Below are 19,155 nucleotides of genomic sequence, written 5' to 3' on the forward strand. Positions count from 1 at the left end.
GTAGCCCATTAACCTAATCTACAAAATATAAAGAAAATTACCTATACCCGGTTCAAGTTAAACCCTTGAAAAAGAACCGTGGCCTAAAGAAAAACCAAGGGGGAGTTGCTACACTATCTAAGAAAAAAATAAAAAAATCTTTTTGGTGTTTTCTCTAGACTAACTTCCCTCAAGAAAATTGTCTACAGGATCCGTCATCAGGAGGAGTCTACGTATTTTCCCCTTTTTTTTCGACTTAGTCCCTCAAGAACCCCGTCGACAGGGATCCATCGTCGGGACGAGCCATATATCTATTTTAAACTAACGATTCTTACTTAACAGCATCAAAATTATCAAAGCAAAATGAAACAAAACAAAACCAACAGGCAATTGATACAATCACATACATACAATGAAGGAATCCCCACCCCACACTTAAAAATGAAGACATGTCCCCATGGCTTAAAATTTGAAAGAGTAGTGAGGTAAAGGAACTTCCCCGAAGGCTCACTCCTGGTCGGAGACGGTGTCTGGGTTGACGTGGCACGCACGACCCAGAGCTCGCAGCCAGCCCATAAATTTCTTTTCCGACTTCACTTGTCGGTCAGCTACCGTGTCTACTCGAGTGCCCAAATCAGTCATGGAGGTTCGCAAACCAGCCATCTCCGCCTCCATAGCAGTAAAACGGGACACCCGGGCATCTCCTGAAGATGTTGCCGTCCCAGATGGTCCTGCTGCTGCCATATTTTGCTCTTGAGCCTGCGGTGTTGTCCCCATGTTCTCCTCAGCATCCTCTCCATCATTAGAATAATCAGAGCTACTACTCGCAGACCGGCCACCTCTTGCCTCCTCCTCTACTATTCCCGGCTCCTTGCCCGTGGTCACCTTATCAGTACGGAATTGGCTTTCCCTTTTCACCAACCCATCCACAGCTAGATTTTCGGCCACCTGAGCATCCCTGCATAGTTGAGTAACTAAAGAAGGGAAAAAGAACCCATACCTTTTGACTTGGCTGCGGACAAATATCTCTTCATGCATCACTTTGGCCACGTCGAAGTCGTGACCATTTACAAAGCACCAAATCAACGCAGCGCGGGGCCCATTAACCTCTGTAGTATTGTAAGACGGAATCAAGCGGTTGTTTATGAGGTACAGCCAGCACTTCCCTTCAAAGGTGAGCGCTGAGGAGTGAAACTTCTTCCCATAGTCCCTCCAAACCACTTCTTTCCCGGGTGCACAAATTGTCTCAAAGAATCGCGCCCATTTTTCGTTCGTTGGGTTGCGACCGTATTCATAGAAGTCATCATTACCAACCGGAGGTGGAGGCAGCTGGTAGGCCGTCCGTATCGTCTTAACAGAAGCATTCACTACCCTTCGGCGCACCATGACTACTCCATTATCATGCTCCGCCATATTCGCATAAAATTCCCTCACAACCATTGCATTTCCCTCACCGGGCTCAATGATGAATGTGTGCAACCCCCGCCTCACCAACTCCTCATACATGTGAGGGCAGTGTCTCTGGATCTTTCTGACGTTAATACCTCTTTCCGGAATTGGCATTTTACGAGCCTTTTCCACAAAGCGGGCCTGAGCATTGGCCAAAACAAATTTGGAACTATCAAAGGAGCGTGCAGGTGCAGCCCCTTGTAACCAAGATGAACCAGCCTGGCTGCTCGATGAGGCCTCTGTGGCACGTTGTTACCTAGATAGAGTCATGATGCCTGCAAAATGGAGACACATTAGCACAGCCCAACAGAAATTTTGTGACTCAATGCGGTTACTCAGACTTCACACGCACAAGGGGTCACAAATTATATAATCACGATCATTGGGATCTTTCCACAAACACTTTGTGGGCATTAGGCCTTCACAACCCCTTTTTAAACTTTTTAGAACAAGAATCACCCACTTACACTCACCAACATCACATATCAAGTGGGATTCCACCCCACACTTATCATCCACCAACACTACAACATCTTGCACCAATTTCTCTACAAAATCTAAGTACAACTACTACAACATAGGCATAAGAATACAACCAAAAAATCTGAAAAAATAGAGAGAAAAATAAAAAAGAAGAAAGAAACTAGGGCTCATACCTGTGGTGAAGGAGAATGGGGAAGATGCTAGCGAACTCAGTGAACTGGGGGGGTCGTGAGATGGGGGACGGGTGGGTTTGGGATTTGGGAGTGTTTGGAGGAAGGTTTTGTTTGTGTTTGAGTTGGAATGAGGGAGGGGTTTTCTTTTGTTGAATGGGGGGTTCAGGTACGGGAGGGGGGCATTTATTAGATGGGGGAAAGGGGTAATTGAGTCTAAAGAATAAATAAAAAAATAATAAACGAAAAATTGAAAATACACTTGAAAACGCCAGATTTTTTTTACGGAACTAGCGCGCCCAGATGCGCGAGCGCGCTAGATTTAGCGCGTCCAATACAGAACCCAAGAGCTACTAGCGCGCCCAGATGTCGTCCGGTAGAACGATTAGGTGCGCGGCCAAGGCAGAAACTTTGCAGTTTAGCACCTAGTAGCACGTCCAGTAGCGCGGGCGCGCACCTGGGCGATTTTTTTCTTCAACTTTTCACCTGTTCTTACCCCGTTCGATGGCCTTAGCACCTGCCCTTTGTCAACTGCATTGGTTAGCTCTTCCTAAAACACAAAATTAACACTACCACTATCATTGGGTTGCCTCCTAACTAGCGCCTTATTTAACGTCGTGGCACGACGGTTACAACAATTCAATAGGTTGCCTCCCATCTAGCGCCTGATTTGACGTCGCGACACGACTCAACACGTTCTCAAGCATCCGTCAAGTCCATCGAGGTCTTGTGACGTGCAAAGTCACCACCCCAGTAATGTTTTATCCATTGACCATTCACCAAGAAAGTACCAGTTGAACTCATATCCCGCAACTCCACAGCTCCATGAGGCTTCACACTTACCACAACAAAAGGGCCTGACCAACGAGATTTAAGCTTTCCTGGGAAAAGCTTCAACCTTGAATTGAACAAAAGAACTTCTTGCCCTGGCTCAAACTCTTGATGTTGGATGTTCTTGTCATGACACCTCTTAGTCTTCTCTTTACACAATTTGGCATTTTCATATGCGTGTAAACGAAACTCATCAAGCTCGTTGAGTTGCAGCAACCTCTTCTCGCCAGCCAAGTCCCCATCCATATTCAGCTTTTTAATTGCCCAATAAGTTCGACGGGCAAGTGATATGCCTTCCCATAAACTAACTTATACGGAGAAGTACCTATGGGAGTTTTGTATGCATTTCGATATGCCCGCAATGCGTCGTCTAACTTCCCTGCCCAATCTTTTCTATTTACACTCACTGTTTTCTCAAAAATCCGCTTTACCTCTCTGTTTGACACTTCCACTTGACCGCTCGTCTGGGAGTGATAGGCAGTGGAAACTTTGTGCTTGACTCCGTACTTTGCAAGAACATTATTCAGCAGTTTGTTGCAGAAATGCGTTCCTCCATCACTAATCAACACTCTAGGAGTTCCAAAGCATGTGAAGACACATAATCGACTGCCACCAAGATGTACCTATGACCATTGGAGTACGGAAACGGTCCCATGAAGTCAATTCCCCAAACATCAAAAAGCTCCACTACCAGAATGTTTTGAAGCGGCATCTCGTGCTTCTTTGTGATCGTTCCAGTTCTTTGGAACTTGTCACATATTTTAACAAAGGCGTGTGCATCCCTAAAAACATTTGGACAATAGAAACCTGATTGTAGCACTTTTTGGGCGGTCCTGTCTCTACCATGATGATCTCTGTATGGCGAGGCGTGACAGCTATGAAGTATGCCATTCATGTCCTCCTCAGGAACACATCTTCGCACCAACTGATCTGCACATAGCCTGTATAAGAATGGCTCATCTCTCATGTAAAGCCTCACATCATGCAGGAACCTTCTTCTATTATCGGGTGTCAATTCTGGTGGTGTCACCCCGCTTGCAATAAAGTTCACATAATCTGCATACCACGGGGCTGTGCTTAAGGTGATTGCCAATAACTGCTCATCAGGGAATGTTTCTTTGATTGCACCCCCTTCAGCTACATGGTTCCGATTTTCTAATCTGGACAAGTGATCAGCCACTTGATTCTCTGTTCCTTTGCGATCTCGGATCTCTAGGTCAAACTCTTTCAAGAGGAGGACCCACCGAATCAGTCTCGGCTTGGCGTCTTTCTTCTCAAATATTTGATAGCAGAATGATCTATGTAGACGATGACTTTGGTCTCCACTAGATATGACCTGAACTTGTTAAACGCCCACACCACGACAAGCAACTCTTTTTCAGTGACTGTGTAGTTCATCTGAGCTGGATTCAGAGTTTTGCTCGGATAGTAGATGGAGTGGAAGATTTTATTTCTCCTTTTCCCCAAAACAGCTCCAATAGCCAAGTCACTCGCATCGCACATCAACTCAAATGGATGCTCCCAATCTGGAGCAATTATGATTGGTGCAGTCACCAACCTTCCCTTCAGCTCCTCAAATGCCTTCAGACAGGCAGCATCAAATTTGAAGGCGACATCCTTCTCAAGCAACCTGCACAAGGGAGAGGAAAGTTTCGAGAAATCTTTAATGAAACGACGATAAAAACCTGCATGGCCCAAGAAACTGCGAATGCCTTTGACAGATATCGGTGGGGGCAATTTTTCAATCACTTCCACCTTTGCTTTGTCCACCTGCAAACCATCTTTGGATACCTTGTGCCCCAAAACTATACCTTCACGTACAATGAAATGGCACTTTTCCCAGTTTAGCACCAAGTTAGTTTCTTCACACCTAGCAAGTACTTTATCAAGGTTCATCAAGCAGTTATAAAAAAACATCCAAATACAGAAAAATCATCCATGAATACTTCCACAAACCTCTCAACCATGTTAGTAGAAATGGCCATCATACACCTTTGAAAAGTCGTAGGTGCATTACAAAGACCGAAGGGCATTCTCTTGAATGCATACGTGCTATAAGGACACGTAAATGTGGTCTTCTCTTGGTCCTCTAGGGCTATAGAAATCTGATTATACCCCGAGTAACCATCTAAGAAGCAGTAGTACTCCTGGCCAGCTAATCTATCAAGCATTTGGTCAATAAAGGGGAGAGGAAAGTGGTCCTTCCGGTTGGCATTGTTCAATTTTCTATAATCAATGCAAATTCTCCACCCGGTGACAGTTCTTGTAGGGATTAAATCATTATTCTCGTTAACTACTACAGCCATCCCCCCTTTCTTGGGTACACATTGAACTGGGCTTACCCATTTGCTGTCTGAGATAGGAAATACAATACATGCATCAAGCCACTTAATCACTTCTTTTCTTACCACCTCTTTCATAATTGGATTGAGTCGGCGTTGTTGCTCTACAATCGGCTTGTGTCCGTCCTCCATGAGGATTTTGTGCATGCAAAAGGCTGGGCTAATGCCCTTAATGTCAGACATCGTCCACCCAAGTGCTCACGTGTGCTCACGTAGCACTCTCAACACCTTTTCTTCCTGCAATTTAGACAAGTCAGAAGAAACAATAACGGGTAAAGTGTTAGAGTCACCCAAATAAGCATATTGCAGGTGAGGTGGAAGAGGTTTAAGCTCCAATTTTGGGGCTTCCTCAATTGACGGCTTTGTAGGAGGTCCCTCTGGCCTATTCAAAGGCTCAAATGGGTGTATCTCTTTCATGTACGCACAAGATGTATCTAGGATGTGCATCATCTCCTAAACCTCCTCATCAGCCCCCAGGCTATCAAGCAACAAAAGTGTTTTCTCTCGAGAATCGTCTAGATATACACTCGGATAATGAATCTGCTCATCAGCCTCAACAACAGATATCATTGAGAGCTCCTCATAGTGGCGGGGAAGTTGGATTGCTTTGTAGACATTAAAAACTGCTTCCTCATCATCTACCCTCAAAGTCATCTTTCCCTCTCTCACTTTGATAATTGCATCACCAGTAGCTAAGAGAGGTCGCCACAATATGATTGGAACTAGTTCATCAGCCTCATAGTCGAGGATAATGAAATCAGCAGGGAAGATGAATTTCCCAATCTGCAGCAACACATCTTCAATCACCCCTTCAGGGTATGCTATCGATCTATCAGCCAGCGGCAACATCACAGTAGTGGGACTTGGAGCTCTCGGGCCCAATTGTTTGAACAAAGACAGGGGCATCAGATTTATGCTCGCCCCCAAATCGCAAAGAGCATGACCCACATTAATATTACCAATGCGCATAGGAATCGTGCAGCTGCCAGGATCCTTAAACTTTTGAGGGAGCTTATTTTGGACCCTTGAAGTGCACTCCTCAGTAAGTGCCACTGTCTCAAATTCAGTTATTCTTCTCTTGTGAGTCACTATATCTTTTATGTACTTAGCATACTTTGGAATTTCACGAAGCACATCAACAAGTGGGATATTCAATTGAACCTGGCTCAACATAGAGAGAAATTTTGTGAACAAGCGATCATCATTCTTTTTCTGTAAACTCTGGGGGAAAGGTGGTGGTGGCCTTGGGGCCTCCACTAGCTCTGGAATTTCAGCAGCATTCTTTGGCTCGTGAGTCACTTTAGGGATCAACTCTCCCTCAGGTATGTGCTTGTCTTTCTCTTTCTTTGGCACTTCTTCTAGCTCCCTCCCGTTTCTAAGTGTAACTGCTTTCACTTGAGGGTTCTTTTTTGTATCACTAGGGAGAGCGCCTGCAGGTCTAGTGTTTTGATTTGTTGCTAACTGCCCCATTTGCCTCTCAAAATTTCTGAAGTCGGTCCTGAGTTGCTGATTGTCAATTAACAACTTCTTTAGCAAATCATTGGTACTTTCTTTCATTTGTTGGGGTGGTCTCTGAGGCTGATTGAAACTCCCTTGGGGTCTATGCTGATTCTGATTCTACTGATTTCCACCCCATGAGAAGTTGGGATGATTCCTCCAATTTGGATTGTAAGAATTCCCGTATTGTGCATGCTAATTTGGTGGACCTCTGTTCTGTTGCCCCACATAATAGATGGATTCTAGATTTGTGGGGCACATATCACTCATATGACTGTCACCACAGAGTTCACAGCAAATAGTAATTTGTTATACATGTTGCATTATATGTGGTCGATATAATGTCATCCTAGTCATCTGATTGGCCAGCTTTGCAATATCGGCTCTCATGGCTGACACTTCGTCGAGCTCAAGTAATCCAGCTTATTTTTGCTTAACTGCCTTTCGTGAATCAACATCACCTTGCCAGTTATTATCATTAGTAGTGAAGTTATTCAGCAAGATTTGGATTTCACTGTACTGTCTGGCTATGCAACTACCCCCACAAGCTGAATCAAGATTCATCTTTGAAGCATCATCTAACCCATCTACAAAAATGTGACCTAATACCTCGTCCGTCTGGCAATGATGAGGACAGTCTCTGAGCATCTTCTTGTACCTTTCCCATGCTTGATGAAGTGTCTCGCCAGCTCGTTGTTCAAACCCAAGAATTTGACTCCTCAATATCTTTGTTTTCTTAGTGGGGAAAAACTTGATTAAGAATTTCCTTGCCAGATCATCCCAAGTGCGAATTGAATTCGCTGGCTCCTTATTCAACCACTCCTTAGCTTCCCCGATCAGTGAAATGGGAAAAGTGTCAGCCTGACATAGTCCTTGAAAACGTTCGGATAATTGTAAGTGACCGTAATTTCCAAGAAATTCTGAATGTGCCTCTGCGGGTCTTCATGAGGTAAGCCCACAAATAGCCCTATGGATTGGATCAGTTGCACCATGTATTGTTTTAGCTCAAAGTGTCCAGTGATATCAGGCTTCACAATAGCCTGAGTCATATTACCCAGACTGGGCCTTACGGCTTCGATCACCGCGCGTTCCTCATTACCTGCCATCTCAATTGGCTGTGGTTGAACTACGATGTCCAACTTTCTTTCAATTCTAGTTCTAGCGTCCACCTCCATCCTCAATCTGTGAAGTGTTCGTTCAATTTCGGGATCAAGAGGAAGGAGATTGTTTGCGCTTCTACTTCTTCGCATTCAAGAAAAGAAAACGTGTATTGGCACAAACAAAGTGAACTGAAAATTAAAACTTGAATAAATAAATAATAAAAACTCAACTCTGTCAAGTAGCTAATTTCTAAGTCCCTGACAACGGTGCCAAAAACTTGTTGCGACCAAAAACACTCACGCAAGTGCACGTGATCGTCAAACAATAGAGTAGTGAGTAGAGTATCGTTCCCACGAACACTTATGATTAACTGTTGACTAATTCAAACTCAATTAATTTGTCTATCCAAGAGGTTTTTTTCACAAAATAGAGATGTGATTGTTTTACTACCAAGCAATAATCTAACTAGAACAATTAACCAAACACAGAACAATTTCGAGTAACAAACAGTAGGAGAGGATATTCCAGGGCCACAGGCTAGCTAACAATCGTGTTATGTGCTTTGCTTAAAATGACTAATTGATTTGCCTGGATTGTTGATTGACAGGGTTAATGTTACTCATAAGAATCTGTCGAGTTCTTACTCGCCTATTCAAGTTAACTCAATGCCTATATGTCTATGAAATTAAGATTAACAAGAATGCATTTACAATTCCTGAATTTCAACCAAGCAAGGCAATTGGGTATATGTCTATCCCAATTGCTAATCCGTTCCCCAAGGCCCGGGTTCAAAAACTTGCTCTATTTAATTCTATATGCAATCTTAAGTTCCCACTTTCGAGTTCAACTAAAGATTCGTAGATAGTATTTCACTGTTAGCTACTCATCAAAATAATTAAAAGCAGAATTAAATAAACAACCCAATATGATAAACCAACTTTGTCAAATTAAACTTCAAACAACAACATTCATGTTTCACCTATGACCCTAGAACAATGGATTTTAGCTACTCATGCTAGTGTTCATCACAAATAGATTCAATTTCATCCCAAATAGCAAAAACCAAGAGAAGAAAAGAAGAACTTGATGGTCAAATCTCCTCCTTGCCTCTTGTCTCTCTATTTCTTGCACTAGACTATGAAAAGCCTCCTCTTTCTTCCTTGGGCGAGCTTGACTTTATATAGGTTAAGTGAGTTTTCCTCCAGATTTCCAATTCTGCCCCTAAATAACTCTTCCCGGATTTTGGACTAGCACGACCGCGCACCTGGCCGCGCTAATTGGCTGAGATTATGTCATGGACGCGCTAAAAGTAGCGCGGTCGCGCACCTGGGTGCGCATGTCCAGTTCTGTGTTTCATCACTTTTGTTCCTCGTCTTCAAGCGTACTCAGCTCTGAGGGGTCTTTCTTGCTCCAAAATGGTTCCAATCACAACTGTTTAAGGCATCACCTAGGCTCTTCATCCTGCAATATATACAATTCACAATTAGAGCCTATTTTTCATCAATTAACCATATTATGATATTGGAATATAATCAAGTTGGAGCATAAACAATCGCCAAATTACCTAGATTTAACCTATTATCAGCTATCAACACCTCCAACATCCAGATTAGTCACTGCTATAGAGAGGCGAATCAATTAGCGGATTGTTTGGCTAAAATGGCAGTGAACAACCATCAGCCTGCTTTTTTCTATTCCAACCATCAGCTGCCTAGTCAGGCGAAAGACCCCTTTTTGCTGGACAAAGATTAGGTTCCTTGCATAAGGAATAAATATGACAAGGCCAACTTTTTTATTAGCTAGTTTTGCATTTTGTTATTTAGAGAGGGCGATCTATTTATAATTGCCTACGCCTCATTTTTTGTAGGGTGTGTTCTACCCTCGTGATGTATCAACAAACTCCTTATTTTTGCTAATACAACACTCCCATGCAATCTGGGAAAAGTTTAGAAAAAAAAGAAAGAAAAAAATATCCTCGTCTAATAACTTCTACAAGGAATAGAAATCAAAGGAAAGAAGACTAAAAACAAAGTAATTAGTCTCATCTATCAACTTCTATTTTCTTTTCTTTGGATCCATTCAAAGCTTACCCTAAATGTTGATATTTGAATTCTCCGATTAGTATCTGAGTCACTAACAAGGGTCCATACAGTTCATTGACTAAATTAAGCTTTATATCTCCAATGATCATTATCTAAGTCTAATGTTAGCCAAGTCCATTTAATTCCTTCAACTATTTTGTATAGATGAAATCAATTTTTGGAGGATTATACTTAACCACTCCTTGAGGCAATTTTGGATAATGACCTTTCAAATTTCTGGACCAATCTTTGATGTTTGTTTCAGTATATATACTCATTGGTGAAATTAACGTTTTGATTAATTAGGATTGGAATGAAAGGAACGAGAATAGAAACACTGAATAAGATAATAGTAGTATATTTTGCTCTAGCTCAGCATCTTCTGTTCCATTTTTCCTTTCCTAATTCCTACTTCAAACCAAACAAACCCTAAAGAAAGGGAAAGCTAGCCTAAATTAAAGACCAATCAGTACTCATCAACTCTTCTAGCTAATGGCATGAACCATATAATCTTGTTTATATTTCCAAATTAGTAGTATATAGCCTATGTACATAGGGTGTATTATTTGGTGCCATGGAAAACATTTTTCGACAATTTTTTCACAAAACAAGTCATTTTCTGACAACCAAACAGCAAAAAAATACACTTTCTTGAAAAATATTTTCCGTCAAAAGAGGTAAAATGACTTTCTCCCCTGATGTTTTTCTCCAATAGTTCATTGAAGTAATTTCTAACTTTTATAGAGTGTTGAACAGTGTGACAAAATATCTTCTAAAAAGTATTTTGCTGAAAATGTTTTTCGATAATATTTTTCTTCATATCAAACGTAACCATACAGTTGCAAATTTTCATGGAAACAGATAGATTCTAGACCCCCAAAAAAAAAAAAAAAAAAGAGAGAGTACTTAATACTGCTTTAATCTATTACTGTTTCTACTTACCTGGTCTGCTTCAATTCATAGTACCGCAGGTGCTTAATTCAAACCTGCAGTATAATATCAAGTGAATCCATACCCAAAAAAAAGGTCAAATTTAATTTTTATAGAGAAATCATTCAATCAACTTGACTATGAGATGAATGTTTTAATTCAACATGATTCCATTCGAAAAAATACAAACCTTTGTAATTAGAAATTATGGAAGAAACAATTATAAAAAGGAGATTTAAAATCAAGAGAAACAAAAACATGAGATAATTAATTAATTTTTATTCCTAATTAATCGAGATTATAGTTTCTTGGCTGAGATCCTCCTATTGGACGTTCTTCCAATTCTTCACTATGATTGTCAATTCTTTCTTGATTTACTTTCTCACTTTCACTCTCTCTATATCTATGCAAATACCTCTTCATTGTACCACCATAATCATCAAACCCTAAAGTTCCCAAAGCCCAACAAACGTCGTCGCCGTTCACCGTTTTCCGGCGTTCTTTCCGGCACTTCTCCGATGCTTCACCGGTCACAAATCCGATAAACTCAGATACACATTCTTGCATTGTTTCTTTTGCTTCTTTTGAGATTTTTGCATTTGGGGGTAAAGTTTGTTTCATTATTCGACCAACGTTGGCTATAGGCAACAAACGATCTTGTTCCTTGCTATTACTTCCTTCATCGTTTTGAGCCATTTTTTCAACGGAAAAAAAATGAAATTTAATTTGGTACTATAGTACAGTGTCAAATGTTAGAGAGACATGTAAATATATTCTAGTCAAAACTTCTTTTTATATATGCTCACGCTAACATCTTTTTCCAGGTATTGTTTACACTAATTTAAGTTGGCCAATTAGACTTTCGTTTCAGTTAAATATTATTGATCACTTTCAAAAGGTGTGAAATAATGGTATAGCTTTAACCAATCAATTGACTACATATGTTCCAATAATAATTAAACTAGTTATGCTCAGTTAAGCGTATTGCACTTTATTCAGAACTACTGTTACATAACAATAGTAAATAATTTGTCTCTAAAAAAGTTTAGTATTTTCTAAAAATAAAACTTTACTAAAACTTCACATTTATCAATCACTAAGATACAAGATCTCTAACCTTACTTGAAAAAAAATTTGAAAAACATTATTGGCATCAATGAGAAAAAACACGCATTTATCATTTTTTTTAAATGTAGTTTGTACGTAGTAAGATGATGTCGACATAGTGAAATACATGTTGATAATAGCAATGAAGCAGAGGATTGCAAAATGACTGGAGCTGCTAAATTTCTATCCATTATAGCTAGGATTGTCAATATGAGATTAGTTGAGGTGATTGTAGTGTAGAGTGGTAGCTGGAGTTGGAGCTTGCTGTCCAACTATCAATTTTTTCGATGGTTGTACATAATTCTATTTGGTAAATAAAAAATATTTTACTTGCCAAAAAAATAAAGAAAGAAAAAAGTACATGTCGAAAGAAATTACGTGTTATTTTTTTCTGATATAGTAATTACTTATATAACACACTTGTTCTATGTCAGCCGTGGTTTGTGTTTGACTCAAAAGATATCGAAACTTTTTTGAACAAATCAATCAAAGAAGATGAAGGGGTAAATCTTAGTCAAACATAATTAATTCCAGATCAAAGAGCTAGTAGTATGGATCGCATATAGGATAAAAGAAATGAAATGATCTTATTGAAATTCAATATTGTGTTTCCCATCGATCGATGGGGAGATAGCTTTACATATTCTTCTATAAATTACTTCTTTCCTATCAAGAATACAAGAAGAGAGCTTCAGAAAGAGAAAGGAGGGAGCAGCCCCTTTAATCGAAGGTTTTCCCTTACAATATATAGTCAAGTCACCCTTGTCCTTTACTGGGGCAGACGCCCTCTTACCTCTAATATGTCTCGGTCATCCCTTTAGGCGCTGCTTCTTCCGACTCGATGGATGTCGGGAAAGGGATGCAGAGTGGGCTATGCTATCTTTCACTACCCAGTTACCTAGGCGGGACGTTGGTTAGTTCGGTCGTGACGGTCAGATTTTGACCAATACAGTTAGTCCCTCCGTCTGTCGGGGTCGTCTCCTGTTGGGCTCGGCAGACGGATCATGATTACTACGAATTCGAGCGACATCTGACTTCTGACTTTTCATTCCTTAGTTACATTCCTTGGGTTTTTGGTGAGGGGCGGCGTTCTTTCGATACCCATGGACCATTGCGGCGGTTTCGGAATCGAAATGTCGTTTGGTATCAAAGCGCTATTTCGTGGTTACCGCCATTATGACACACGTTCCTAGGGAACTGAAACGTTTCGTACCCTATCAAATTCGATTGGCGACTTTTGGGTTTCATGCTCGGGGGATTTGTGTCTCTTATAAATAGAGGGAGCTTATCATTCGATTGACACATTTCTTTACCTTTTACTCGAGAGAATTCGGTAGATATACCTTCTTTCTGACCCTCCAAGTTTTCGTTTACCCTTAATCAACTGAAAATCTCCGTCCTTTCTTTCTGTTGCCTTTCTGTCGCCTCATCTGGGCAAAATGGCTGGTGATTCTTCTCGCACCGATCTTCCTGCCACAGTTTCGGCACCGGAAAGTGCTGCTCAGGCCACCGGAGGGGTAGATGCGGTGGAAGATAAGGAGGTCCCATCGGTGGTTGAGATCCTGCCTCGCCCTGGGAGAGAGTTGACCGACTTCAGTACTCGCGTCGGGGTGGAACCGAAACCTGTCCACTCCATTATGAGAGAAAGTGACATTGCAGAGTTGAAAAAAAGGTGGGGAATCCCCAATTACGTTGATATGCGGCCGGCGGTGGGGAACGACATAGTTCATTTCGACCGCCCCGGGTACTCCATGTTCTGCGCCTACCCCTTTCTTATTGGGTATACACTTCCTCTTCCTTTGTTGGTGGTGAATTTTTGCCATTTTTATGAGGTATGCCCCGTCCAACTTTCGGCGTATTTGTACAAGTTATTCCTTATGCTGCTTAAGTTCGCGGAACTCGCCGGTCGTGACGTCACTTTGGGCCATATGCTCAGCATCTTCGCCCCTCAACTTATTCGCGGTACGATGATTCACATGCGTCCTCGGGGGCGAAGAGTCTGGTGGTGAAGATGGACAACAGGACTAACCATCTTTTCTACGAGAACTATTTTTACGTGCGAACTGAGCACATCAATTGCAGCGGACCCAACGGGATTCCCTGAGAAGTGGAACTTTGCTCGTAAGTTTTTGTATTTTTAGTCAGTGAGATGCCTGATCATTTTCTGTTATGGTACTAAACTTTATCATGTCTTTGCAGCTGAGAAATTGCCCCCTCCGCCTGTCGAAGGTATTCGCTTATGGGTGAGTGCCATCCTTCCCCATACAGTGAGGGTTCGCACATGGTCGACCTTTTATGAAAGGTTCGGACGCAGGCCTCTTATAGGTGAGATGACGTTTCTGTTTGTTATTCTTCCTCTCTTTTTACTTAGCTCTTATGTGTCGTTTGTCTATGTTAGGGATAGTGCAGAGAGCAAGGGATCCTTCATTAGATTTTCGTTATCCGGCCTCATCTACTCACCCTGTCGCGGTACCCATCGCCCGACCTTCGTCGAGGGCTGCTTCAGTTGAGTCTGCGGCCTTGGTTACTCCTGCGAGGGCCACTTCTCAGGCCGAAGTCCCGACCCACATTGCTCGCCCGACAGGTGAATCTTCGTCTACTGGGGAAGAGGAGGGGCCGTCGAAGAGACGGCGAGTGGAGTTTGAGACTGCGCCCCCAAAAGTGATTCATCTAGACGACTCTCCTACGACAAGATCTGGAGAGGGGGTTGTTGTGGCTCCCCCTGTAGGGACGGAACCAGCCGTTGCCTCGGCTCAATCAGAGATTCCAACCATTGTCGGTGGTCGGCAACCTGTCGTGGCGGAAGATCAGACTTCTGGGGTCACCGTTATAGTTTCGAACGTACCCTCATCCTCTGCAGTTGGTCGTGCTTCCTCTTCGGCTACTGAAAGAGGGAAAGGCGTGGTGGTCGACGATTACGAATCCGAATCGGGCCTCGACCCTGATGATGTCAAGATGTTTGAGGAGGGACTTACTTACTCGGTGGTTCGTGCGAGAGGCTCAGCTCGTATTCTTGAGATCCCTTCGGATACCAATCTTTTTGGGGGACACAGAGGATCTGGTGCCGCAGTTCAGCATGTTATGCTAAGTAGCCGAGAATGCGGCCCTTCGGTCTATTCCTGATGTTGATTTGATGGATGAGGTGGCCACTATGGGCTTAAGGGTATGTTTTTCTTACTTTTGTTTTTCCCTCACTTTTCTTGATGATACGATTCTAACCCGTCTTTACATTTTTCAGACGTATATGGTGGAAGTGGAAAGCATTCGCAGGACCAACATTCGGGCCAAAATTTTCTTGAAGATATTGGAGAAATACCGTCGCTACCGCAACAAGTGTCGTGAGATGCATGAGCGGCTGAAGACAAACCCCGGTAATCGGGCTCTTGGTGAGGAGTTGGAGAAAAGGGACCAGGAGTTAATGCAAGCTATCCTCAGCAGGAGTTTGCTTAAGAAGCAACTTCGAATGAAGGACGAGGAGCTCGATTTGGGCAAGGGAGTTGGTGCAGAATGTGAGCATCTACAGGAGAAATTGAGGTCAATGCAGTCGGAGATGGATCAGAACTTGATCAAGGTCGAGGTGTTGAGAGTGGAATGGATGGGGAAATTGACCGCGCTGGAGAACAAGGTCACTGGGTTGGAGAGCATCGAGAGTACTTGTTCCGCAGCTTCGATGAGGGCAACGGCCCTGGAGAACACCATCCGCGTTTTCCAGTCCGAACAGGAGTCGGAAAGAGCGACGGCTACCCTAATGGAGGCAAGGCTCGAGGAGTGCATCAACGAGATTGATCAAGAGGCATCAGTTCTGGGAGATCGGGTCGCAGCACTAAAGGCAGAAAATGGGCGACTATTGGCTCAGATTGAATCTTCCTCCACCATCGTTCCCCACCATATGTACGAGCTTTAGGTTTACGCCGAAGCCCAGCAAGATATATATAAGAGCTTGTGGAGGCGGGTACTGTGACTGAGGCTGCATATGAAGAAGCGCGGGAGGCTGGCGTCAATTGCGGGTATGATGTAGCGACGCCTAAAGCTAATGGGGGCGCAGATGCCGAAGAAGAACTTCTCAAAGATGGCAGTGGAGAGGGTGGCGATGATGACGCAGAGTAAAGGGATAGTGGTGTTGATTTGTTTTTCGTTGGTTGTTTTCTTCCCAATTTTTCATTCGTAGTCGATTGTCGTTGTTCCTTATTTTTTTCTTTATTTTAGACTGTTGACTTGGGTCTCATGTAATCCGCGACCATTTTCACAGAGACTTTGTATAAAGGAGAATTTTTCGCTGTTATTTGCTTTGTATTCTATTCTTGTTTTCGTTTCGCGTGATTCCGGTGCGAGATAGATTTCCGCACGGCGAGTCCCGATCTTTTGCAATTTTCGATGATTCTTGGCCTTGGGAATATTTTGCACTTCCTCATTGGCGATGGCTTATGGCCTTAAAAAGTGTTATTTTGAACTTATCGAAATAGTAAACTGTCATCGTTCGATCGAGGTCGAACTCTTCTCCTTTTGGCGAAGGCCCTTGGCCTTAAAAGATGTTATTTCGAACTTATCAAAATAGTAACCCGTCGTCGTTTGATCGAGGTCGAACTCTTCTCTTTTTGGCGAAGGCCCTTGGCTTTAAAGTGTGTTATTACGAACTTATAAAAATAGTAACCTATCGTCGTTCGATCGAGGTCGAACTCTTTTCTTTTTAGCGAAGGCCCTTGGCCTTAAAGGGTGTTATTTCGAACTTATTAAAATAGTAACTCGTCGTCGTTCGATTGAGGTCAAACTCTTCTCTTTTTGGCGAAGGCCCTTGTCCTTAAAAGGTGATATTTCGAACTTATCAAAATAGTAACCTGTCGTCGTTCGATCGAGATCAAACTCTTCTCTTTTTGGCGAAGGTCCTTAGCCTTAAAGGGTGTTATTTCGAACTTAACAAAATATTAACCCGTCGTCGTTCGATCGAGGTCGAACTCTTCTCTTTTTGGCAAAGGCTCTTGGCCTTAAAGGGTGTTATTTCGAACTTATCAAAATAGTAACCCATCGTCTTTCAATCGAGGTCGAACTCTTCTCTTTTTGGCGAAAGCCCTTGGCCTTAAAGGGTGTTATTTCGAACTTATCAAAATAGTAAGCTATCGTCGTTCGATAAAGGTGAACTCCTCTCTTTTTGGCGAAGGCCCTTGGCCTTAAAGGGTGTTATTTCGAATTTATCGAAATAGTAACCCGTCGTCGTTTGATCGAGGTTGAACTCTTCTCTTTTTGGTGAAGGCCCTTGGACTTAAAGGTTGTTATTTCGAATTTACCAAAATAGTAACACGTCGTTGTTTGATCGATGTCGAACTCTTCTCTTTTTGGTGAAGGCCATTGGCCTTAAAGGGTGTTATTTCGAACTTATCGAAATAGTAACCTGTCGTCGTCGTTCGATCGAGGTCTAACTCTTCTCTTTTTGGCGAAGGCCCTTGGCCTTAAAGGGTGTTATTTCGAACTTATCGAAATAATAACCTGTCGTCGTTCGATCGAGGTGGAACTCTTCTCTTTTTGGTGAAGGCCATTGGCCTTAAAGGGTGTTATTTCGAACTTATCGAAATAATAGCCCGTCGTCAGTCCCAGTCTTTGGAGAGCCAGATATCTTCTGGGAGAGTCCCAGTCCGTTTGATATTGCTCACAACAGAGGATGCAGCGTCAGAGAATGTGAAACGTTGTTGTTTCGCTTAGGTTCGTTCTGTGCACGTATTGTAGTTTCCTTGTCTGACTCTCGCCTTTCGGCTTGGAGGTATCACCGACGGGCGGTATCACAATTGTTTTGCAGTAGTTTTTCGTCCTTTAACTGAGGTGTTTCTTTATTCGTTCGCCTGCGCGGCCTTTGTGTCCCTACTTGAGCAGAGAGCAGAAGGTGAGTTAGAATGATACTTTCTTTGCCCCCGTCCGGTAGTCCGATGGAGGAGTAATTTACTATTATAATTCATTACTCACAACGTCTAAGTTGTGGATTCATTGTTGGAACTTTTAAGCAGTATAAAAATAAGTGAAGTACGTGTAGATAATCACACAGTATATGTGAAGCCACATGGTGGCTTAGTTGTAGATGCCGACCGCGTCGGCACTCGGCAGTAATGGTGGGGTCGGCTTGTTCATTTGTTTCTTTCATTTTTTTATTCGATATTCATATATATTAGGGCGCCAACTAATTCGAATTTGTTTCCGGTAAGGTACATCAAAGGAGAAAATATTCCATAGCAGATTTTTTTCATTCGTATTACTCGAACTCAAAACCTTGTTAGAAGTGTACAGATCATAGGATAAAGACAGATCCAAGATTTATATTTAATGAGTTCATCTTTTAAGATCTTTAGCATTAAATTTATTTAGTGTTTAAAACTATGGGTTTAAATATAATATATGTTAAGATTTTGATAAATTTTTACATATAAATATATACTTCGTATCGAAAGTTTTGAATTTGAACCCCAGGTCGAAAGGCTATAGCGCCCCTTTGGTGTTCGGCTAGTTTATTGCGCTTGTGCCAGATCCATCTGTGGACCCACAAGCTTTCTCAATATTATTAATCTTTTTATCCAATAGCATGCAATGTAAAGAATATGTATGTATATTTCCTCCAAACAATATGTGCATGGGCCTGAAATATTGTGGATGCTGACAAAGGTTAGTCCAGTGCCAATATTCCAGAACATGAATATGAAACAGATGTATGAGCATATATATTGTTTGACTCAAAAGATGTTAAGACCTTTTTGAACAAATCAATCAAAAATGAAGAGGTAAATTCTAGTTAAAGATAATTAACTCTAGATCCGAGATGAATAATATGAATAGAAAAATATAACCGAGTATAAATATTGGTCGTGATTATGGCTAGATTTAATAGCATAAAAAAAGATGCATTAAGTAACATTAAATGACAATAAAATATAAATAAAGGAAAAGATTCACCAAATCATGAGTGGAGCGGATCCTCTTTCATTTGATAAAGACGAATGATAACAGATACAAGAACCTTAAGACCCTTTTTGGATCTGATGAAGGTTTGGGATCACAGATCCTCTAATTTATTTAAAGAGATATGTTTACATATTTTTTAGAGAGAGAGAGAGGGACAGAGAGCCAGCCCCTTTTTTGGAAGTCCTCTCTTCCTATTTATAAGGGGTATCCATAGAAAATCCTAAAAAAGTACACTTAGATTGAATA

The 19,155-nt window shown here is 41.9% G+C and overlaps 3 protein-coding genes across 6 annotated transcripts; all 3 read right to left on the minus strand.

Annotated features, from left to right (window-relative positions):
• Nucleotides 1–2,780: 2,780 nt before the first annotated feature.
• Nucleotides 2,781–3,158, minus strand: LOC138869851 (uncharacterized). Its single transcript, XM_070147466.1, has one exon. It carries the CDS (start codon nucleotides 3,156–3,158, stop codon nucleotides 2,781–2,783), a length of 378 nt encoding a protein of 125 aa, XP_070003567.1.
• A 2,549-nt stretch (nucleotides 3,159–5,707) lies between these two features.
• On the minus strand, nucleotides 5,708–6,811 carry LOC104241973 (uncharacterized). Its single transcript, XM_070147468.1, has one exon. It carries the CDS (start codon nucleotides 6,809–6,811, stop codon nucleotides 5,708–5,710), a length of 1,104 nt encoding a protein of 367 aa, XP_070003569.1.
• A 2,027-nt stretch (nucleotides 6,812–8,838) lies between these two features.
• On the minus strand, nucleotides 8,839–11,620 carry LOC104241970 (nuclear transcription factor Y subunit B-5-like). 4 transcript variants are annotated; one of them, XR_714853.2, is made up of 4 exons: nucleotides 11,279–11,620; nucleotides 10,876–10,919; nucleotides 9,417–9,589; nucleotides 8,839–9,313 (listed from the first exon to the last, which is right to left on the minus strand). XR_714853.2 is itself a non-coding variant. In XM_009796945.2 (3 exons), exons 1-2 carry the CDS (start codon nucleotides 11,557–11,559, stop codon nucleotides 10,886–10,888), a joined length of 315 nt encoding a protein of 104 aa, XP_009795247.1. In that variant the 5' UTR covers nucleotides 11,560–11,620; the 3' UTR covers nucleotides 8,839–9,313; nucleotides 10,876–10,885. The 4 variants fall into 4 exon arrangements, 3 of the variants coding, with proteins under 3 accessions (XP_009795247.1, XP_070015194.1, XP_070015202.1); XM_009796945.2 differs by lacking the exon at nucleotides 9,417–9,589; XM_070159101.1 differs by lacking the exon at nucleotides 8,839–9,313 and having other exon boundaries at nucleotides 9,351–9,589.
• Nucleotides 11,621–19,155: the final 7,535 nt, after the last annotated feature.

Source organism: Nicotiana sylvestris, chromosome 1 (genome assembly GCF_000393655.2).
Source record: "Nicotiana sylvestris chromosome 1, ASM39365v2, whole genome shotgun sequence".
Lineage (NCBI taxonomy): Eukaryota > Viridiplantae > Streptophyta > Magnoliopsida > Solanales > Solanaceae > Nicotiana > Nicotiana sylvestris.

Coding starts and splice junctions, on each gene's coding strand:
- LOC138869851 (XM_070147466.1), bottom strand. CDS start 3,158: ATGGATGGGGACTTGGCTGGCGAGAAGAGGTTGCTGCAACTCAACGAG.
- LOC104241970 (XM_070159093.1), bottom strand. CDS start 11,559: ATGGCTCAAAACGATGAAGGAAGTAATAGCAAGGAACAAGATCGTTTG. Junction 9,314..11,278: donor TATGGTGGTACAATGAAGAG/GTATTTGCATAG, acceptor TATATATTGCAG/GATGAAGAGCCTAGGTGATG.
- LOC104241973 (XM_070147468.1), bottom strand. CDS start 6,811: ATGAAAGAAAGTACCAATGATTTGCTAAAGAAGTTGTTAATTGACAAT.